The sequence below is a fragment of the Myxocyprinus asiaticus genome, chromosome 28 (assembly GCF_019703515.2).
Source record: "Myxocyprinus asiaticus isolate MX2 ecotype Aquarium Trade chromosome 28, UBuf_Myxa_2, whole genome shotgun sequence".
Classification (NCBI taxonomy): Eukaryota; Metazoa; Chordata; class Actinopteri; order Cypriniformes; family Catostomidae; genus Myxocyprinus; species Myxocyprinus asiaticus.
This window is the reverse complement of record NC_059371.1, coordinates 31,389,496-31,412,895: the sequence shown is the minus strand read 5'-3', so window position 1 is coordinate 31,412,895 and position 23,400 is coordinate 31,389,496. Positions and strand designations below refer to the sequence as shown.

General features: G+C 37.4%; 1 protein-coding gene across 1 annotated transcript in view; it reads left to right on the top strand.

Moving 5' to 3' along the window:
- Positions 1–23,077, top strand: part of LOC127418662 (integrin alpha-5-like) — a 71,960-nt gene extending 48,883 nt beyond the window's left edge. Inside the window, exons 20-30 of the mRNA XM_051659338.1 lie at positions 796–943; positions 1,558–1,650; positions 9,669–9,748; positions 10,470–10,550; positions 10,663–10,768; positions 12,029–12,187; positions 14,440–14,547; positions 17,499–17,612; positions 19,453–19,554; positions 19,693–19,815; positions 20,854–23,077. Coding sequence (XP_051515298.1) covers positions 796–943; positions 1,558–1,650; positions 9,669–9,748; positions 10,470–10,550; positions 10,663–10,768; positions 12,029–12,187; positions 14,440–14,547; positions 17,499–17,612; positions 19,453–19,554; positions 19,693–19,815; positions 20,854–20,934 — 1,195 coding nt within the window. The 3' untranslated portion in view covers positions 20,935–23,077. The remainder of the gene's footprint in view (positions 1–795; positions 944–1,557; positions 1,651–9,668; positions 9,749–10,469; positions 10,551–10,662; positions 10,769–12,028; positions 12,188–14,439; positions 14,548–17,498; positions 17,613–19,452; positions 19,555–19,692; positions 19,816–20,853) is intronic.
- The last annotated feature ends 323 nt before the right edge of the window (positions 23,078–23,400 follow it).

Here is a 23,400-nt window from a genome sequence, read left to right as displayed (position 1 = left end):
TTGGCTCTCAAGTGTCTCGTGACCATTTGCGACATGCTGTATTCTGCGATTTGTATATGTTTGAATGAGATATGACAGCGTTGTTATGGAATGCATCAGGAGAAGATTTACAGCGATTAATAATTTAAATTCTACTCTCCACCTCACACAATGTGATTGTATGCCATCAGTGAGCACATCGGATGCAGCACATTGCGCTTTTGATTGCTTTTGTACTGAATTTTGCCATTTTTCGGAATAAATTATTGTGATTTACATTCTTTTCAATTTTTATATACTTAATAAATGGTTATGGTTAGGTTTAGGAGTAGGTGCGGGATTAACGGCTGTAAAATATATATAAATGAATGTATTGTAACAAAAATTATTGCTACTGTACATTAATCTACTTGTTACATGTTTTTATATTGTTGAAATATGGTTATGTTTAGAGGTTGGTGTAGGGTTAAGGGATCTAAAATATCTATAAAACAGTAGAAATGTACAAATATACTTCTAATCGATTCGTGTATTCCAATATAGTTATGTATTATATCTAAAGCTGTAAATACATAAACATTTTTTACGTTTTAAATGCTTTCAAACGTTCTTATTGTACGTTTTAGTGTCTATCCAAATGCATAAACGTACGTTTAAATGTTACAAATATTAACGTACAAATAGCTACGTATATTAATGAGATCAGGGTGACTTAACAGATTGTTAAATTGACCCCAGACCCTAGAGGAGGAAAATTAGCAGCAACAGTGTGAGAGTTTCATGTTTTGATTTTATTTTTCGGTTTGCCTTCCACAGGGACAGGAAGGAAGTGTACATGGGTGATGACAACTCGCTGACCCTGACTTTTAACGCAAAGAACGATGGAGGCGGAGCGTATGAAGCGGAGCTGTATGTGGTCTTGCCACCAGAGGCCGACTATAGTGGAATAGCCCGCAATAATGAGGTGAGATAAAGAAACCCACCCACCAGGTGCTGCATATTATAGAGATGTGTGCCAGACCCTCTCCATTAATTCATACATATGTTCAGTATTTCAGCTGAGGAGGACCTTTGTTCAGTTACTTTGTACAGTTTATTATTATTATTATTATTATTATTATTATTATTATTAAAGAATCCTGCTGTAAAAAAACAGCTTAATCCAGCCTAAGATGGTTTGCTGGTTTTAACTGGTCACCGAGCATGGTCATGCTGGCCTATGGACTGGTTTTAGAGGGGTTTGGGGCACTTTTCAACCTGGCCAAGCTTGGAGTCCAGCTTAAACCGCCCATCACCACTGTTTGGTTGACATTTTTATTGTTCATTTTCATTGTTATTAGAAATCCTTTAGTCAGGCATAACTTGACAGTGATTGGTGATTTAATGTATTACAGTGTTCTTAATATCAACTGTGTAAGAATAATTTAGAGCAGAATTGTAACATTCAACAGTTGTAACCAGAATAGTTCTAAGCAGGTCAAGAAATGTCAGCCAGCGATATGAGTTATCACCATGTGTGTTTCCAGAAATTTACTGGTGGTTCTTTTTTTTTTTTTTTTTTTTTTTTTTTTTGGACAGAGTCTGACCCAGCTGACTTGCAGTTATGAGACGGAAAATCAGACCCGTTACCTCAGCTGTGACTTGGGGAACCCTATGAAATCGGGCACCAGCGTAAGCACATTAAGCTCTCCTTTTCTATTTGTCCAGTCAGTTCACCCCAAAATTCATTAACTCGCACCATGTCGTTCCAAACCCTTATGACTTTCTTGTATTTGTGGAGCACAAAAGGAGATGATGAAAAGGAGAATCAGTCTGCTCTTTTCTATGCAATGAAAGTGAATGAGAGAGTACGCAGTCAAGCTCCAAAAATAACAAAAAAGTACCTTAAAATAATCATAAAAGTAGTCAAAATGAATCGTACAGTGTATTGCAAGTCTCTTGAAGCCATACGATAGGTTTGTGTGAAGAACCGAAGTCCTTATTCACTGAATAATTATCTCTCATTTCGCCTTTGCTTATATTCGTATATAAAGTTCCAAGGCATGTATCGCCACGTTTGACATCAGTGATGTCATACGCATTTGTTTTTATGTGTACGTGTGAATATACAGAAGTACAAATGAGTTTTGAGTATAGAAATTTACTGATTAGATTCCAATCCACAGGCTCTCGTTTCATTTAGATTCAATTCAGATTTTGATTCAATATGGATTCAAATATATGGATATATTTCAGTTATAATGTCCACTTTGCTTACATATGAAAGAAGTTCTCTCCTAGCAAATGCTTATAATTATAGAGGGGACCTTCTAACTAGGTACATTATGAAAATATTCATTTGAATAATTGTATTTTAATAGCTTTTAAAACAAATGAACAAATCCATGTATTATATCAATAAATATGATATTATATTGCATAAATTATATATATATATATATTTTTTTTTTCATGTTTTATTCATGTTTAATTGCATAAGTTGTAGGCTACAATTTACAAGTATTTACACTGATCTGTTGAACGCATGCTAAACGTTACGGTCTCTTTAAGAAAACCAGCATTTCTATAAAGAGCATCTGTAAATGAGCACATATTAAAGAGAGGACTCGAATGGCTTTACCTCATCTGTGCTTTTTTTTGTTGTTTGATTTACAACTGACTTTAAAGAACACAAAGGGAATTAAAATAGAAATTATTCAATGACAAATGGGTTGCATGGATCTTCTCTTTGGACATCAAACCAAACTTTTACTCTCAGCACAAAGTGAAAAGATCTCGCTGCTGAATACTCCACCACTATACTACACTACTCAATCTCTGGTGAGTGAAATATGAACATTTACCAGCCAGTAGCTAGTCATAGACATTTGGTTGCAAGTGCAAGTGATTTTTTTTTTTCTTTTTTTTCTCATTGTAGTATAGGGTTGCACATAGAGTAAAAAATCGATCTTGGGATTTAAGAATCGATTTTTTGATCGTTCAAATGAAGATCGCGATGCATCGGAAAATCTGTATTTTTACCTAGTCCTAGTCTTCTGCTGAGGGGAAGATTTTAAGTCAATAACAGCTTTTTGTCTGAACTTGTATTATAGCACACAAGCTGTATGAACTACTTTTATGCTGTCCTTTTTGGAGCTTGACAGCCTGTGGTCACTGTATGCTGTCTTTGTAGAGAAAAGAGCAGCGTTAACTTCTTCTAAAGTTCTCCTTTTATCTTCTTTGGAAGAAAGAATGTCATGCAAGTTTGGAATGACATGAAGATGAGTAAATAATGATCATTTTTGGTGAACTATTCCATTAAGAAGTTATGTTCAATTTGCATACTTGAGGGACACTTCACTGAAATATTTCACGGGAATATTTATCACCTTTATCAAGAGCAATCAAATCTAAGATGACTGACAACTTGTCTCAGATCAGCCTTGACTAACACTTAAATTAAAGCAAACCTAATCATGCATCCTGTTAGTCATGTAACCTTTATTAATCATCTAACCTTTGTGCTGTGTAAGGGGGCTGTGTTGGATCATGTTTGGACAGGCAGGATGTTCCCACCAGCGATGCAGGAAGTGACAGTTTTTTGGCGCGACCCCCTTGTTGAGTGTACTCTCTCCAGTATGTCACTGTGTGGAGGTGGAGGGCGTTGTGGCTTTTTAATTGGTCTGTTGAGACTCTAATTTGTGTGACTGTGAAAACTGCTCCATGTCAATATGAGTTTCCAGACACCCCTGTCTGTTTTAATCAGTGAGTAGGTTGGATTTGAGACACTGTGCTCATTAGTTCAGTTCAGGTTAAACAGGTTAAAAAAGCAACTTTATTGTTGAGGTTATTTTAGGTCATTGTTTTTGGGTTCCAAGACCACCAAAGAGGTTCCCTGTAACAGCAAGGAATCTGACTATCTGTAATAGTATCTTATTCAATGAGAAATTCAGAAATCACAGCCGCCCACTTCACACGTGCATGTATGCCCACACACAGACTCTCACGCAAGTCGAGGGAAAATGAGAGGTGCTTGAATGGGGTCTTATTGCCAGAGTTTGTGTGCGTGCGGTAGAAGCATAAAACCGTGATTATAAAAGTGTAAAGAACTCCCATGGAGTCTGGAGCTGACTAGGTGTACGTCTACAGCACTATTAAAGGGATAGTTCACCCAAAAATTAACAATTTTTTTTTTTTTTTTTTTCATTATTTACTCAAACTCATGTTGTCCAAACCTGTATGATGTAATTTCTAAAGGAGGAGAAACTTTAGTCACCATTTACTTTTATTGTATGAAAAACATGCAATGAAAGTGAATAGTTACTGAGGCTGTCATTCTGCTTAACATCTCCTTTTGTGTTCCATGGAATAAAAGAAGGTCATATGGGTTTGTAACAACAAGAGTGTGAGTAAATGATGACAGAATTTCAATATTGGGGGGAACTATTCCTTTAAGAGTGAGGGGAGGAGCTAAATGGAGTGCTTTAGACAGTGCATGGTAAACATGACATTATGAAGATGAATGAGAGTGGATATATTTCATTGGCCCTTTGTCGGTATTTCCACTTGCATTTTTTGGACAGCATACAGGAAGGAAACATTCCACAAATTGTAATATCCGTTCTGTTGCCATGGCAGTACATTGTGAGTGATTTGTATGTTTAGCATACTATATATAAACTCAGCAAAAAAAGAAACGTCCTCTCACTTTCAACTGCTTTTATTTTCAGCAAACTTAACATGTGTAAATATTTGTATAAACAAATAGATTCAACAACTAAGACATTTCACAGACATGTTACTAGTAGAAAATGGAATAATGTGCCCCTGAACAAAGGGGGGGGTCAAAATCAAAAGTAACAGTCAGTATCTGGTGTGGCCACCAGCTGTATTAAGTACTGCAGTGCATCTCCTCCTCATGGACTGCACCAGATTTGCCAGTTCTTGCTGTGAGATGTTACCCCACTCTTCCACCAAGGCACTTGCAAGTTCCCGGACATTTCTGGGGGGAATGGCCCTAGCCCTCACCCTCCGATCCAACAGGTCCCAGATGTGCTCAATGGGATTGAGATTCGGGCTTTTCGCTGGCCTTGGCAGAACACTGACATTCCTGTCTTGCAGGAAATCACGCACAGAACGAGCAGTATGGCTGGTGTCATTGTCATGCTGGAGGGTCATGTCAGGATGAGCCTGCAGGAAGGGTACCACATGAGGGAGGAGGATGTCTTCCCTGTAACGTACAGTGTTGAAATTGCCTGCAATGACAACAAGCTCAGTCCGATGATGCTGTGACACACCGCCCCAGACCATGACGGACCCTCCACCTCCAAATCGATCCCGCTCCGGAGTACAGGCCTCAGTGTAATGCTCATTCCTTCGACAATAAACACGAGTCCAACCATCACCCCTGGTGAGACAAAACGTGACTCAGTGAAAAGCACTTTTTTCCAGTGAAAGTGGGTTTGTGCCCATAGGCGATGTTGTTGCTGGTGATGTCTGGTAAGGACCTGCCTTAAAACAGGCCTACAAGCCCTCAGTCCAGCCTCTCTCAGCCTGTTGCGGACAGTCTGAGCACTGATGGAGGGATTATGCGTTCCTGGTGTAGCTTGGGCAGTTGTTGCTGCCATCCTGTACCTGTCCCGCAGGTGTGATATTCGGATGTACTGATCCTGTGCAGATGTTGTTACACGTGGTCTGCCACTGCGAGGACGATCTGCTGTCCTTGCTGTCTTCCTGTAGTGCTATCTTAGGCGTCTCACAGTACGGACATTGCAATTTATTGCCCTAGCCACATCTGCAGTCCTCATGCCTCCATGCAGCATGCCTAAGGCACGTTCATGCAGATGAGCAGGGATCCTGGGCATCTTTCTTTGTTTTTCAGAGTCAGTAGAAAGGTCTCTTTAGTGTCCTAAGTTTTTATAACTGTGACCTTAATTGCCTACCTTCTGTAAGCTGTTAGTGTCTTAACGACCGTTCCACAAGTGCATGTTCATTATGTTTATGGTTCATTGAACAAGCATGGAAAACATTGTTTAAACCCTTTACAATAAAGATCTGTAAAGTTATTTGGATTTTTACAAAATTATCTTTAAAATACAGTGTCCTGAAAAAGGGACGTTTCTTTTTTTTTTGCTGAGTTTATATATATATATATATATATATATCTATCTCACACACACACACACACACACACACACACAGTACTGTGCAAAAGGCACATACGATGTTTCACAAAAGCATTTGTCTTAAGATGGGTATTTATATCTTCAGCTTTAGGGTGTCAATAGGAAATATAAATGTTAGACTCCCAAACATTACTTTTGCAAACAGAAAAGATTAGAATAGAAGAACAGGGAGCCCTGCAACAGATGTCATGGCCACCACAAAGCCCCCCACTGAACATCGTGTCTGTCTGAGATTAAATTAAGAGACAGAAGCAACAGATAGAAGAACTGTGGCGAATTCTCCAAGAAGCTTGGAACATCCTATCTGCCAACAACCAAGAAAAATGTGTCCAGGTGAACCTAGGAGAATTGGTGCTGTTTTAATATTGATTTAGCTTTTTTATGTTTACTGGACTTTGTATGACATGTAAGTGATAAATGAAAACTATTTATTTCATTATTTTGAAGACATCCTAACTATGCAAAATTTTTCACAAGTGCCTATAACTTTTGCACAGTACTGTACATACAGTTGAAGAAGTTTATATACACTTAGGTTGAAGTCATTAAAACACATTTTTTAACCACTCCACAGATTTCATATTGGCAAACTATAGTTTTGGCAAGTCGTTTAAGACATCTACTTTAGTAATTTTTCCAACAGTTGTTTACATACAGATTGTTTCACTTTTAATTGACTATATCACAATTCCAGTGGGTCAGAAGTTTACATACACTAAGTTAACTGTGCCTTTTAGCAGCTTGGAAAATTGTCAAGCTTTAGGCAATTAGCCAACTAGCTTCTTATAGGCTAATTGGCTAATTGGAATCAATTGGAGGTGTACCTGTGGATGTATTTTAAGGCCTACCTTTCAAACTCAGTGCCTCTTTGCTTAACATCATGGGAAAATCAAAAGAAATCAGCCAAGACCTCCGAAAAAAAAATTATGGACCTCCACAAGTCTGGTTGAACCTTGGGAGCAATTTCCAAATGCCTGAAGGTACCACGTTCATCTGTACAAACAATAGTATGCAAGTATAAACACCATGGGACCACGCAGCCATCATACTGCTCAGGAAGAAGACGCATTCTATCTCCTAGAGATGAACGTAGTTTGGTGCAAAAAGTGCAAATCAATCCCAGAACAACAACAAAGGACCTTGTGAAGATGCTGTAGGTAACAGGTAGACAAGTATCTATATACACTGTAAATCGAGTCCTATATCGACACAACCTGAAAGGCTGATCAGCAAGGAAGAAGCCACTGCTCCAAAACTGCCATAAAAAAAGCCAGACTACAGTTTGCAAGTGCACATGGGGACAACAATCGTACTTTTTGGAGAAATTTCCTCTGGTCTGATGAAAAATTTTGGCCATAATGACCGTTATGTTTGGAGGAAAAAGGGTGAGGTTTGCAAGCCGAAGTACACCATCTAACATCATATTGTGGGGGTGCTTTGCTGCAGGAGGGACTGGTGCACTTCACAGAATAGATGGCATCATGAGGAAGTACAATTTTGTGGATATACTGAAGCAACATCTCAAGTCATCAGCCATGAAGTTAAAGCTCGGTCACAAATGGATCTTCCAAATGGACAATGACCCCAAGCATACCTCCAAAACTGTGGCAAAATGGCTTATGGACAACAAAGTCAAGGTATTGGAGTGGCCATCACAAAGCCCTGACCTCAATCTGATAGAAAATGTGTGGGCAGAACTGAAAAAGCATGTGCGAGCAAGGAGGCCTACAAACCTGACTCAGTCACACCAGTTCTGTCTGGAGGAATGGGCCAAAATTCTAGCAACTTATTGTGAGAAGCTTGTGGAAGTCTACCCAAAATGTTTGACCAAAGTTAAACGATTTAAAGGGAATACTAACAAAGTGTATGTAAATTTCTGACCCACTGGGAATGTGATGAAACAAATAAAAGCTGAAATAAATCATTCTCTCTGTTATTATTCTGACGTTTCGCATTCTTATAATATAGTAGTAATCCTAACTGACCTAAGACAGGTAATGTTTTCTACAATTAAATGTGAGGAATTGTGAAAAACTGAGTTAAATGAGTTTAAATGTATCTGGCTAAGGTGTATGTAAACTTCTGACTTCAACTGTACACAATGTATATATTGTACAGTGTGTGTGTGTGTGTGTGTGTGTGTATATATATACACACACACAGCTCTGGAAAAAATTAAGAGACCACTTCAAAATGATCTGTTTCTCTGGATTTACAATTTGTAGGTATGTGTTTGAGTCGAATGAACATTTTTGTTTTATTCTATAAAGTACTGACAACATTTCTCCCAAATTCCAAATAAAAATATTGTCATTTAGAGCATTTGCAGAAAATGACAACTGGTCAAAATAATAAAAAAGATGCAGTGTTTTCAGACCTCGAATAATGCAAAGAAAACAAGTTCATATTCTTATTTATTATATATTTTTATATAATAATAATATATTATTATATTTTTAAACAACACAATACTAATGTTTTAACTTAGGAAGAGTTCAGAAATCAATATTTGGTGGAATAACCCTGATTTTCAATCACTTTCGCTTTAATGCGTCTTGACATTCTCTCTACCAGTCTTTCACTTTGCTGTTGGGTGACTTTATGCCACTCCTGGTGCAAAAATTCAGGCAGCTCTGGTTTGTTTGATGGCTTGTGGCCATCCATCTTCCTCTTGATCACATTCCAGAGGTTTTCAATTGGGTTCAGGTCTGGAGATTGGGCTGGCCATGACAGGGTCTTGATCCGGTGGTCCTCCATCCACACCTTGATTGACCTGGCTGTGTGGCATGCAGCATTGTCCTGCTGGAAAAACAGTCCTCAGAGTTGGGGAAAATTGCCAGAGCAGAAGGAAGCAAGTTTTCTTCCAGGATAACCGTGTACGTGGCTTGATTCATGTGTCCTTCCCAAAGACGAATCTGCCTGATTCCAGCCTTGCAGAAGCACCCCCAGATCATCACCGATCCTCCACCAAATTTCACAGTGGGTGCGACACACTGTGGCTTGAAGGCCTCTCCAGGTCTCTGCCTAACCATTAGACGACCAGGTGGAGGATTGGTGAAGACCTGAGGGTGCTTCAGCATGACTGGAATCGGGCAGATTCATTTTTGTGAAGGGCGCATGAATCAAGCCATGCACAAGGTTATCCTGGAAGAAAACTTGCTTCCTTCTACCCTGACAATATATATACTGTGTGTGTGTACACACACACACATATATATATATATATATATATATATATATATATATATATATATATATATATATATATATATATATATATATATATATATATATATGTGTGTGTACACACTGTGTATATGTTTCATCATTTGTAAGTGACTGAATAAAATCATCTGCTAAATGAATAATGTAAATGTAGAAAGGGGGCTTTACATCACTGATGTTAATGGAATATATTTTTGAACTATATATACATATATATATATATATATATATATATATATATATATATATATATATATATATATATATATATATGTTTTTTTTTGTTGTTTTTTTTTCAAGTTATGGGCCGGACTGCGATTCACAGTACCACGTCTGAAGGACACACACAAATTTGTGCAGTTTGACCTGCAGATCCGCAGGTATGGAACTTGAGAATATACTTGCATGCTTACACTGCTAAATGTCACTTTACTATTTAGGAAGATCTTGCCAATATATGGGAAATTTTGGCCAATACCAAAAGCCGATATTTATTTTTAGGCTATAGTATGACCAATATTTTTAATCTAAACTGTTTTGCCAGTTTCTTTTTAAATCAGCATTTATACTATCTAGAATCTAGAAAGTAGAATGTTACATGCTTCTGATGAAATCAGACCTTATGGCCACTACCACATTAATATTTTTTCATTTGAAAAGAATACACATTGATTTTGCTGCATTTACGCCTCTCCTCCATACATTTTCTTCACTGAAAAATAAGCACTTCGAAAACGCTCTCCATTACTGAATATTTTGTGAAACGATGGCATTAGGAAAATGAAAACTGAGTTTTCAAACTAAAGTGAATTAGTGTGGATGTGGCTTAAAACACTTTAATGTTCAATAGCAAAGATGGCGAACGTGTTATGCACTTTTGAAACCTGCCATAGAGGAAGAATAACCCTGATATTATCTGTTTCCAATAATGAACTAACACAACCAACGGCGAAAGTAAAAAAAAAAAAAAAAAAGTGTTAATATTGGGCAATACTTATATGGTCACATATATATTGTGCATCTCTAATATATGGTTAGGTCAGATGTACAGTCTGTCTTAAGATGTGCTTCTTAATAAGCTGTTTGTCTGTCCATCTGCAGTAAAAATGAGAATAACTCCCAAAGTGAAGTCGTCCCCTACAAGGTGGAGATTGTGGTTCGGTCTGATGTGATTCTGCAAGGGTGAGTTTATATGCAGAACCCATTTATTTCTCTTCTGGAATTCTCACTAGGAAGATCTTACTGTTCCCTCAATTTCTAATTTTTCCTTCTCACTTTATCTTTCCTTTTACAGCGTCTCTCGACCCGACAAGGTCTTCTTCCCCCCTCTGAACTGGAAGGCGGCCAAGAATGTAATGGTTGAACAGGATGTCGGACCTTCTGTCCAGCACATTTATGAGGTAAAGACCTTGTCCAAGTCCTTCAGTTAAACTTGAGAGGTCATTTTTATAGGAATCCAGTGTAATTTTGATTTTAATATCTTATGTAATTTTGATGTCAAGTAAATGTATCTTGAGATATTTTACCAGAAAGCAAGGCAAAGATACTGATTAAAGGAATAGTTCACCCAAAATGAAAATTCTCTCATCATTAACTCACCCTCATGACATCCCGGATGTGTAAGTCTTTCTTTCTTCTGCAGAACATAAAGATTTTTAGAAAAATATCTCTACTTCGTAGGACTATTCAATGCAAATGAATGGTGGTCAGAATGTTTATGCTGCTTTTATGTGTTTTTTGGAGCTTCAAAGTAATCCATATTACTCTAGTGGTCAAATCATGCTTTCAGAAGTGATTTTATAGGTGTGGGTGAGAAACAATTCAATACTTAAGTCCTTTTTACTATAAATTCTCCTCCCTGCCCAGCAGGTGGCGATATGCATGAAGAATGCAAATGAACCAAAACAAAAGAAGAATGTGAAAAGTAAAAGTGGACATTTATAGTAAAAAACTACTTCAATATTGGTCTGTTTCTCACACGCATTTATCATATCACTCTTGAATACATGGATTAATCCACTGGAGTCGTATGGATTACTTTAATGCTGCCTTCATATGCTTTTTGGAGCTTCAAAGTTCTGGCCTCTATTCACTTGCATTGAATGGACCAACAGAGCTATATAGAAGAGATAATCTTCTAAACATCTTTGTTTGTGTTCAGCAGAAGAAAGTCATAAACATCTGAGATGGCATGAGGGTGAGTAAATGATGAGAGAATTTTTTATTTTTGGGTGAACTTTCCTTTTAAGAATTGATTTTTGCATTGTGGTAGCTTCTTATCACTGAATTCTGCTAATTGCTGCTTGCAGCTATAGTTCTTGAAAGGACAGATACCTTCAGCCAGGGTTGTCCAGATGAGTCACTGAAACACTCATACATGGAAAGGTTGTCATGGAGAATGTGTTCACATTTAAAACAGAGGTCCTGAAATAGCACAAGGCATCAAATCTTTCCTTCATCGTGACCAAAAATTACAGGGACACCTGTGAAGTTACTTTGGTGGCGCGACTTAATCCTGTGGTCATGATGGCATAGGATGTAATTGTAAAAATGACAAAGCAGCGGCCTTGAAGTTAAATCAGTGTGGTTCAGAGGGTATATTATGACATAACACAATCTTGAGTCATCTCTCTCTCTCTCTCTCTCTCTCTCTGTCTCAGTTGGTGAATAACGGACCGAGTCGTATCAGTCACACTCTACTGCAGCTGAAATGCCCTATGAGGCTTCAAAGTAACAGGTTCATTTACCCACTGGAGGTCACAACTGAGGGTCCCGTTAACTGTACCACCCACAACATAGTCAACCCCTTGAACCTTAAGGTAAGTAATCGTGGGTGAACCACAGGCCAGAGATTTTTATCAGTGTACGACCTGCCTAAGTCATTAAGACTGAGTTGTGTTCTGTGATTATGTGCACGACTTTGATCTGTCAAGCTTTTCTGTTAAACCTGTTCATAGATGAATCTCACAAAGCCTGTCAAGAAAATCCACAGGTCAAATTTCACTCAAAATCTAAAGAGTTTAATATTTTGCCCAGAAAATGAAGCCTAATTTTAAGATCATTAGAATTTTTTTATGCATTGAAACATTTTCATGACAATTGGGAACATTTTCCACAAAATTCAAGAACATGAAATATCTCATTCTCATTTCTGTAATGTGAAAAATGTAGATGCTTATTTAAATTGTGAAGTATTTATTATTAAGTATATATTTTATTTTTTAATTATATGAATTATTAGATGATGTATTTTCTTTGTTTGGGGGCCTTTCTCAGCTAATATGCCATTAATTGTGATTTAATTTGATTACAAAATTTTATCGATTGACAGCCTTAGGATTTTTACATCATTGTAGTATTTGTTGTAGTGCTTTTTATTTATACTGATTTTAATTAATAATTATTACAGTAAAATAATTTAAACCAAATTTCATAAAATCCTTTTACTACAGTAATTGATAATGAAAATGACAAAAATACCCAGTAACATGTAAATCAATAGTAAAATGTCCAGACATGTTAAGTTAATAAGAATTTGGAAGGAAAATGTGTTTAATTGCCATAAAAATAATGTCACAATACAAATCAATCCTAATTGTCATAAAATAGGCTTCTTAGTTTTTCTTTTAATTTTTAGGTGAAATATTACCAAAATATGGTCTTGACTGGTTTTCTAGAGATTCACCCTTCTGTATCGATTATCTACATCGTAAATGCATTTTCACGTATGCCAACACACAAACAAATAAAGTCAAATGAGGTCAGAACAGATGTCTGTCAACTTCATTCAGAGGCTCTTAAAGGGGCGGAGTCTTTTGGTAACTAATTTTAAACCTGTGGGACATCAGATGTCAATCACACCCACTTTGTCCCATACAAACTAACAAATACATTTGCCAAACACATGATGCGCACACATCACCAACATTATTCTTAAGCATGTCTTCTCCTCGAGTCCACCCTGTCCCTGTGCAGCCCCACCCAAGGACATTAAGGCCGTCTTTGATCCTCCTGCTGTTCTCTCATCTCAATTTTCATACATCACGTCCCACTGCTGTCTGTATAAACACAACCATCAGCTCAATCAGAACCCCCTCTCGAAGATCCCTCTGAAAGATCTTTCTCTTTCTGTCTCCCTGCTGAAAAAACAGTGAAAACCAACCTAAACTGGTTGGCTTGTCTTAGCTGGTCTCCCAACTTGGTCATGCTGGCCATTTGGCTGGTTTTAGAGGGGTTTTGAGGACTTTTTAGCAGTTCAGGCTGAGAGACCAGCATAATCCAGCTTTTCTTGGTTGGGAGACCAGCATATACCTGCTAAGACCAACCTTTTTTAACACAATCGTCATTTGTGCAATTCTGTTTGGTGACGCTAGTGTCGCAAAAATTACACACTTAAGTCAAGGAAAATAACATGGCAAATAACAAAAACAAAATGTACAGAGTAATTGAAAAAAAAATATTATGTATAACATTTAAAGAATAAATTTTTTGAAATTAAATTAAAAAAAATTAAGCTCAAGTGGTAGAGCATGGCACTAGTAAGACTAAGGTTATTGGTTAAATTTCTAGAGAATGCTCAAACTGATACAATGTAAACCTTGAATGCACGCATAAGTCACCTCGGATAATAAAGAACGAAGAGCAATAGTTATATTCAATAAAAGTTTTTGTGTCCCATCTGATGCACTGCTGTGGCTCTTTTGAAGGCAGTCTTGATCAGTAACGCAAAACTGATGTAACATCTGGCATTGCACACTATTCCTCCCTCAAGTGGTTGTTTATCATGCCGTCAAGGGTGTTTCTTGGTTTTGAGATGTTTTTGGTCTACACAGTGGAGAAGTTGAGTAAAATTCTGACATATGTTACGAAATACCCCATGCGTCCTGTATGACACGTCCCTCCCGTTGAGCTCACCGTCAGTGTTGATTCAGTGGGCGTCAGTATAGACTGAACTGTGATTTCAGAGTCCGCAATGTCCAAAAGGGTAGTGAGTTTCCACTAAATGTTCTGTTCTCTCTCTCTCTCTCTCTCTCTCTCTCTCTCTCTCTCTCCACTCTGTCTCTTTCTTTAGCTCCAGCGGTCGTCTACCGAGCAGCCTCCCTTACGAGATGCAGCACAGGAACACCATATCGAGAAGAGAGAAACGCACAAGGGCGAACTGTCCCAACTGACCAATCTGGTGAGATTCCATGAAAGTAAAATGGTGTGTGGGGGGGTGGTATGAAAGAATGGAAAAAATACACAGAATGTGAGTGAAACATAAGCTCTGTTGCAAAACCTAGCGAGCTGCCTTGCTGTCTACTGCCTACATAGGCAGCTGCCTTCCAAGGCAGGATCCTAACCGAAATGGTGACTGATTTGTAATGCACTACATAGCCAGTATTGTTTACAGTTTTGTGTCATGTTAAACTGTTATTTATCAATACTTTTCAGTGTTGAATGGCTAGTATATTTATAATCTAAATTTCTTTTGCTTCTTCCGCCATCTTGAATTTATTTTTCCGCCGAGCTCATCATGATGCATTCTGGGACTCGCCTACCCGGGGAAGGATACATATGATGCTACCTTAGAATTTGGCCAAAACAAGAAATCTTAAGAGGCAGCATAATTAAGATATATATACCTTTTGGAACAGCCTTTGCATCGGGAGCACGCCTATGAAGTCTTAAAATGCTGCCTCCAGAGGACGCTCACTAGGTTTTGGAACAGACCCAACATAATCACAACGTTAAAAACTTTGATTTGAAGCAAAAAAATGTGTTGAAAATCAGGCAAGACTGTGCACTTAACGTCTTTATTGAGGGAATTAACTACAATCCCATAAAGCATTGCGAATGAAGTAATTGAAATAAAAAAATGGAAAATTTTAAAACTATTCATCTAAAGTCATTGATTTTAAGTGTAAAAACAATACATTTTTATTTGAATTACTTCTGGAACCAAAGTGTTGCACTCTTTGTATTTCCAATAGAGTTTGATGTTATCATGCTGCTAAGCTAATGACTTGATGCTCTAAGCAGCATAAAAAATTACATAGCACACACAAATATTGACTAGTATTTGGCCATTATTAGTTACACTGAACAATTTTTTATCAATACTTTTCAGTATTAAATGAAGTATAATCTGTAGCACCCCCTTTAAAATGGCCGTGTAAGACGGCCTCTGTAGCACCCCCATTTTCACCTACAGAAACCAAAATTTATACATATTTAGTTCTCATCAAGCCAGACAACTTTCATAATTATAGTTATTAGCTCTGCCCAACAGGAAGCCAACCATTTTGGATTTTTTGAATATCGCAGTCTCTGAACTTTTAAATACTCCTAGGGGATTCATGAGACTGTCACTACATTTAGAGAATATTATGCCAAGACATTGAATATGTTAAATTGTGAACAGATTTTTTATATATTGAACCACCTGGCTGCATGAAATGTGGCTCTAACAACAGACTTTAAAGTAGTCCTCTTATCTTTACCCAAATTGCTTTAAAATTGTTTAGAATAATGTCAAATGCCAAATGGATGTGTCCACATTGCATTGTTTTCCGAAAGCCACCGGGTGGAAATGAACCCATGGTGCTTAGGCCCATCATCGCTGCTTGCAGCTATATTTGTAAAGTGTTACCAGATTCAGAACAGAACTTTTGAGTTCTGGACAATAGAAACCATGTTCTTGAACCATTGTGACTCATGTACATTGGGTAACAAACACTGAACAAACAAATCAAATGCAGCATTCTCATGACCTCAGAACTCAAAAGTTATCATTCTTAGGTGTAGAAACTCAAAAGGTCAAGTCATGCAGGGTCAAAGATCTACTCTGACTGAATGGCAACCATCAAGGATGTTTTTCTTGGTCAGTCTAGGTGCGTGCACAATTGTGTGTGTCCATGTGATACGTCATTAATGACCTCATTACTCTCAAAGTGAATGGTCTGCCAAAGCTCTTCCCTCTAATTTCCAGCTCTTCTCTGCATCATTAACTGGCCCAGCTACCCCCTCTCTTAGACAGCAGCTGATTGTGTAGCCCAGCTGCAGGTAGATCGCATCCACCCTGTGTACCTGCTCCAGAAAAGGAGGGCTTTGTGTTGCCGCCTGTTGCGCTCAGTTGCCCTCGTTTACCATTCTTTTGCTTGATGAAGTGCTTCAAGAGGGCTATTTATTCTCCACCCTTTTCGATTTTGCTCTTGTTTTAGAGAAGGAAAGTGCAAGGACCTCTGTTAAGAACATTCTATCAGTGGATGTCGGAGATGTGTTTATGTTGGATAGTGTACTGTGATAGTTACAGAAGCCTGGCAGGAACTCAGCTAGAGGTTCAGACCCATGATTGGCAACTCTCTGCTGGTTTGACATGATAAGTAGAGGTCCTGGCTCAGAGAGGCCAACTTGGTACCCATTTTTTTACTTTTGCAGTTGGGTTGACCTTTTTTAATCAGTACCTCAGAGTTTCTTCAAATATATACTCAACATCTTCAAATTTTGATAGCATTTTCAGTCTTAACTTATTCTTTGTTCTTTGATCTAAGATAGTCATAAAGGGAAAAGAGCTGGAAGCCCTCAAACCCTTAACATAAAAATACAAAACCCCTAACCGATCCCCCTGTTTGGGGTGGTTCATCTACTTCTGTTGGTGTTTGCATGTTCTATGATCATTCCTTCAGCCCCCTAATGAACCGAACATCATGTTACAGAGTTCTGATGACAAATGTGGTATTGTACAGCTTGTAAAAACCAGGGAGCTAAATGTTATTGCGTTGGTGGGTCAGGAATTTTACTTCTGGCAACGGTAGCCAGTATTTTACAGTCTTGTGACTCTACCAGTAAATTTCTGCTAATTTGAAGCAGTTGATGCATAAGACCGAAAGATTAGGCCCTTTGTCACAGCTGTTGGTTGTGATGTTAACGTCAGCCTCATGGTTCCATCTCTCCATCTGGATCTTCATATTTATAATTATTCTTGGGTTTTTAATTAATGCTTTCAATTAGAGTTTGTCTCAATGGACTCAAATGGCAAGCAGGCATGCTTTCATGTTGCCTTTATTTCTCTCTGCCAGGAAATTTAATTCACATGATCTATGTTTGTTTAAAGAGCTTCTTTTCCCCCCTATTTGTCTGATGTTTTAGTCTTGCTCTAGTGTGGATTGCTGGACTCTAACGTGTAATGTTGGCTTGTTGGAGCGAGGGACGAGTGCCATACTACATGTTCGCTCACGGATCTGGGCTGAAACATTCATGGAGGTGAGCGTAAAACTTGCAGAAAACGTTGGTGCCATCAGTCCAAAGCTAATGTCTCTCTAAACAGGATTATTATGGTTTAGAAAATTTCATTAGCTTTTATTTTTATTTGATTTGTATTTTGGTTTTAGTTAGTCAATCAGTCATTAGTTTAGTTAGTTTGTTTTTTAATGGTGTCTAAATGGATGCAAAGTTACCTAGTTAGTTAGTCAGTCATTCATAGTCGAGTTAGTTAGTCTAACTAGTTAGTTAGTTAGTATGACTAGTTAGTTAGTCAGTCAGATATTCATTAAAAGTCTGACTAGTTTAGTTAGTTTGCTAATGTGCATAAGTAGATACAGATTTACCTAGTAAGTCAGCCATTCATACTAGTAATAGTTAGTTATTTAGTTAGTTAGTTAGTTAGTCAGTTGGATTAGGTAGTCGGATTTAGTAAATCGTATTAATCAGGTTAATTAGTTATTTTGTTTGTTTGTTTATGGTGCATAAATGGATGTAGATTTACCTGCCTATTAACGTGGGGTTAGTTAGTTAGTTAGTTAGTTAGTTTGTTTGTTTGTTAATGGTGCATAAATAGATGCAGATTTTCATGCCCCTTAACCTCAGGTTAGTTGTGATAGTTAGTCGGGTTAGTTAGTTTGTTTGTTAATGGTGCCTAAATAGATGCAGATGTACCTAGCTAGTCAGTCATTCTTAGCAGTACTGGTTGGTTGGTTAGTTAGTTAGTCAGGTTAACTAGTTCATTTGTTAGTCAGATTAGGTAGTCAGGTTAGTTTGTTATTTAATACATTTGTTAATGGTGCATAAATAGTTGCAGATTTACCTGCCCCTTAACTTCGGCTTAGTTATTTAGTTTACTGATGTCGCATAAATAGGTGCAGATTTACCTGCCCCTTAATGTGAACTACAAACAGTGAACTGTGGTTGGTCGTTTTACATGTCAGTCAGATGCTCCCATCCTGTGTAATTGGCCAGGTATTATGATCCAGTTATTCTGACAGAATAAACTCAGTCAGAAGCCTGGGAGATTAATTAAATTACAGTATCTCAAACTGATTGAAAATACAAGTTTTTGTTGCATATTAGAGTGCATTTGTAGTTTGTTTAAATAGTTTTTTGTTTTTGTTTACAGAAGATAATTTTAAACTGATAGTTATTTATACTAGTATTTGTTGACTATTATAACCTTGTAAATACGTTTTAACTGATTACACAGGAAACGCTATACATGATTTCAAACGCAAGGTCTGGGGTGATCAAGCTTTTATAAAGTCAAATGTCAAACTATATCATCTCAAAATAAGAGCTTGACTTCTCAAAGTCTGCCCACGTAATTATACTGATTAAATGTCACTGTTATTATTGAGTTCTAATGCAAAGTGTGCACATTTCCTGGCACGGTCACCGTGCAATGATAGTGTGTGTCCATTCAGCATGTGAATTTGGGTTAAAGAGAGTCAGATGATATCTCCAAACAGGAACTCTTTTGAGAGACGCCTTACATGCTCTCTGCAGTTCTAGCCAATACAAAGCTTATAAGTGAGTGCATTGAAAATGCATTAGCAGGCGATCCTGAGAGCTCAGACGATTGGAATGTCACAGGGGTTTTGTGAGAACCAAAGCCAGACTGAAACACTGTGGTTTAGTGAGGCAATACTGCTCCCTGCTGAATAAGAATGGGACTGTCACATTAACAGTTACATTTATCCAAGAACCATCAATCATTGTCAAAACAAGTTTCACAGCCTGATTCATTCACATGGTTAAAGAAATAAGTTGACAATATTAATTACATTTGCTAGAGCTTATTTCCAAATGCCTCTTTTTCTATGCGTCCCTGCAGAATCCATATAAAAACATCATTCTGGAGTGCCTTGCTAGTTTCAAAGTGGAAAAGATGCCTTATGCCATAGTGCCTATTGTGACTCCTAGTGGTGCTAAAAAGGTAAACTTCATACATTTTAACCTTTTTATTTGATCCATTTCATTTCTCCTTCCTTAGCCATACATATGATTAACTACATTTTAGCCTACTAGTTAAAAACATCCACTGAGGATGGAATTTTTCATCTCCCTTTTGTAGATGGTCACTCCTGTGGTCTGGAACAAGCCAGACAGTACATATGCTGTTCCTCTGTGGATCATCATTTTAGCTATTCTAGCCGGCCTTCTGCTGCTCGCACTGCTGATCTACGTCCTCTACAAGGTGCGTGATGGCTGCCAATTTCATAAGCATTTTATTTCTAGTTGGGTTTTATAAGTTATATAGTTGGACTAGCTTTTAATTATTTGGAAATAAACTCTTATCTTTTGTTGTCGGACTAGCTTGTACATATCATGAACAAAATCCTTTGAAACTGGGCTAGCTTGTAACTTACAGTAAACAAATGTTTTAACCTTGCCTTAGTTGGACTAGCTTGCAACATATCATAAACAAATTCTTACCCTTTGTAGTCAGGCTCCTTTGTAGCTTTAACTTAGCACAAATTGTTGTCCTTTTTAGTAAGACTAGCTTGTAACTTTTCGTAAACAAATTATTGTCCTTTTTAGTCTGACAAAAGTTAACACATTTTTAGTTAACAAATTTTTATCCCTTGTAGCAGGACTAGCTTTTAACATCGTAAACAAAATCCTTTGAAGTCGGGCTAGCTTGTAACATTTCCTAAACCATTTAAAAAAAAAATCCTTTTTAGTCTGACTAGCTTGTAGCTAATCGTAAACAAATTATTGTCCTTTTTAGTCTGACTAGCTTGTAATATATCATAAATAAATTCTTATCTTTTTTAGTCTGGCTAGTTTGTAACTCATCCTGAACCCATTTCTTATCTTTTTAGTCTGACTAGCTTGTAACATATCGTAAACAAATTATTGTCCTTTGTATTTGTATTTGCTTGTAACTTATCTTAAATTATTATTCTTTGAAGCTGGGCTTGCTTGTAACGTATCGTAAACAAATTCTTATCCTTTGTAGTCACGCTAGCTTGTAACTAGCAATAAACAAGTTCTTATGCTTTATATTCACTGTAAACAAATTTCTTATCTTTATAGTCCATTAGCTTGTAACAAAACGTACACAAATTCTTATTCTTTCTAGTTGGACAACTTTTTAACTAGTCATAATCGAATAATCTATTGCTGTCAGTCTAGCTAGTTACAAATTGTAAACAAACTATTATTCTACATTGTCAGGTGAGCTACCTTATCATAAACCAATTATTATCACTTCTCTTCTTGCATCCTGTAGCTTGGCTTCTTCAAGAGAACTCCCTACAGCACCGCCATGGAAAAAGCCCAGCTCAAACCTCAGGCTGCATCTGAGGCCTAAACTACTAAAGAATTTATAGAACACATACCAAAAAAGTTTCTTCACCAGAGGCCATCCAAAGAGAAGGTTACTTGCTGTTTTAAAAAGACTAGACTGCAGTAGAGGAATAGGGATAAAAGATCACTGGATCTTCACTGTACTGCACTAGATGATGAGACCCTGAAGACTCAAAGCCAAATGAATGTTGACATACGTGTTTATTTTATTGTTTTGCTTGCTGTGGGTTTCGATTTTTATCCACCAATTATAGTCTACCACTTACAAACAGTTTGGGTTAATCTTAACCAAAACTCAGGATCGTTTGCCTGGCAACCCGCTAAAGGAGATAAACAGAAATAAATGTCTCTCCTACGGATTTTGCCCAAGACTCACTCATCTGCACTAATATTAAGAGTAACTTTTATTATGTCTCAATTCTTATCAATTTCACTTTGTTTTTGTTTTTTGTCTTAGTCCCCACCTGCTCATATATTTTAAGTGTTTCAGATGGTTAAACAATCTGCAGTGTAGCATTTTACATTTTCAGCATGGTATTGTACCATTACACCAAAAAACGTATTTGCAGTATTTCACAAACAACCAAAGGTTTTGATACAGGTGGTGTTTTGTTTGTTTGTTGTGTTTTTAAAGTGAAAACGAGGTCATTGGATACCTCACATGGACCCTCATCTCCATTTTCCTGCTGTTGTTTGTTTTTCTGAAGATTTTTTTTTTTTTTTTTTTTTTTAATTGTGATATCTTTATGGAAAGTCTATGCAGGGGCATTGCTTAAATTCACTGGGCCTGGGACAACATTTTTATGGGTGGGCCCTAATCCCTGGGCCCAAAGAGTAGACTATACAATAGGGGATATTACTGGGGCTCCATTATCACAGGTCCTGGTTGCCTCATCTTGATGATGGCCTTAAAGAGATTTTCAGTTAGAATGAGATGTTTTCAGCTCAGTCACCTCTGTATCTTTTATAAAAGACAAGCCAAATGGTTTCGGTGATATTGTGGAAAAGCAGCAGACATTTCCACTTAAACATTGTCAGGATCCTTCACGGAAGGCGACTGTTCTTCCCTACTGACTGTCAACTGTTTATGTCCTGTTATGTTCCAAAGTTCACTGTAACGAATGGTAACGGTGCCTTAAAAGTCATCTGGGACACGACTGGATCCACACCGAGCCTGTGAAACCTTGCGAATGCCTTGAAGCAGAGCTGTGCTTTGCCTTTACGCTATCAGACTCTTGGGGCCAAAGAGCAAAAAGGGTCAGAAAATGGGGGCCGATTTCTTCCCACATGGACCCTTCAGTTGTCCCTCCAAACTTCTGTGGGCGAACAGAGAACCACTGTGGACTTGGAATGAGATTTTTGCAAAGTCAATTTGTCAGTGCACATGCAGGTTATTGTTTGAACACATATACATACATAAAGACATGTTAAAGGTTCATCCAAAATTGAAAATTCTGTTATGTTGTTCCAAAGAAGTAACGGGTTTGGAACGACATGAAAGTGAGTAAATGAGAGAATTTTTATTTTTTGGAGAACTATTGCTTTTGTACAACATAGTTAACCACACAAATAGTGTTTGAGGTCAAAATCAACTGACTCATGGACTAAAAGCAAACCTCTTCCAAGGCCGCAGCCTCAACCAGGGATTGAATGTTGAAATACATCTGTATAGTTTTTGTTTTGTCTATAATGTTTGTGCATCTATGTGTTAATCTGCTTGTGTGTGACCCTATGTGTGCTTATGGAGAGGTGTGTGTCTGGATGTGAAGATATGAGAGATTTTTGTCAAAATGCTTATGGAGAGCCAGAGTGAATGACATTCAGAGTGTAGAAATGCCTCCGTACATCATGGTGCTGAAGTGGCCGAATCAGACAGGATGCAACTGCAATCATTCAACATGAAAGTTTCAGCAAGCCACTTAGAAAGGGAATGCAGCTGGAACTGTGGATTATGTAGGACCTGTATGGAAGTGCAATATTTAATTTTTCTTTTGTTAATTACAATATTTTTTTTTTTTTTTTTTGGGGTGGTGGGGGGATAGTAAGGTTCTCAGAAATAAGAATTATTTGAAGACAACACTAAGTTTGAGGGATGAAATTAGCCCAGAAGTACAGTGAAATACTGTAGTCAACTGTGTGGCCAAAAATATGTTTAGTTGTCAACATTTGTTTGGCACAAATGGTTCATCCATTGCCCAAAAAAAAAAAAAAAAAGCTTATTTTCAATCGTAAACTATTTTTGTGCCATAAAGGTCCAGTAATTTGTCTTGCCGACGATACTGGCTGTGGTGTTTTATGAGCAGTTTTACTGTAGTTTTTACCTGTTATACTGCAACACTCCTTTCACAAAACCAACTAATTGGCTCAGAGACCACTTGAATACTTTAATTTTCTTTAATATGTTATCTCTTTTGAACAAAAAAAAAAAAGCAGGAGGAAACACTGGGTTTGTCTTATTTTTTTTTTTTTT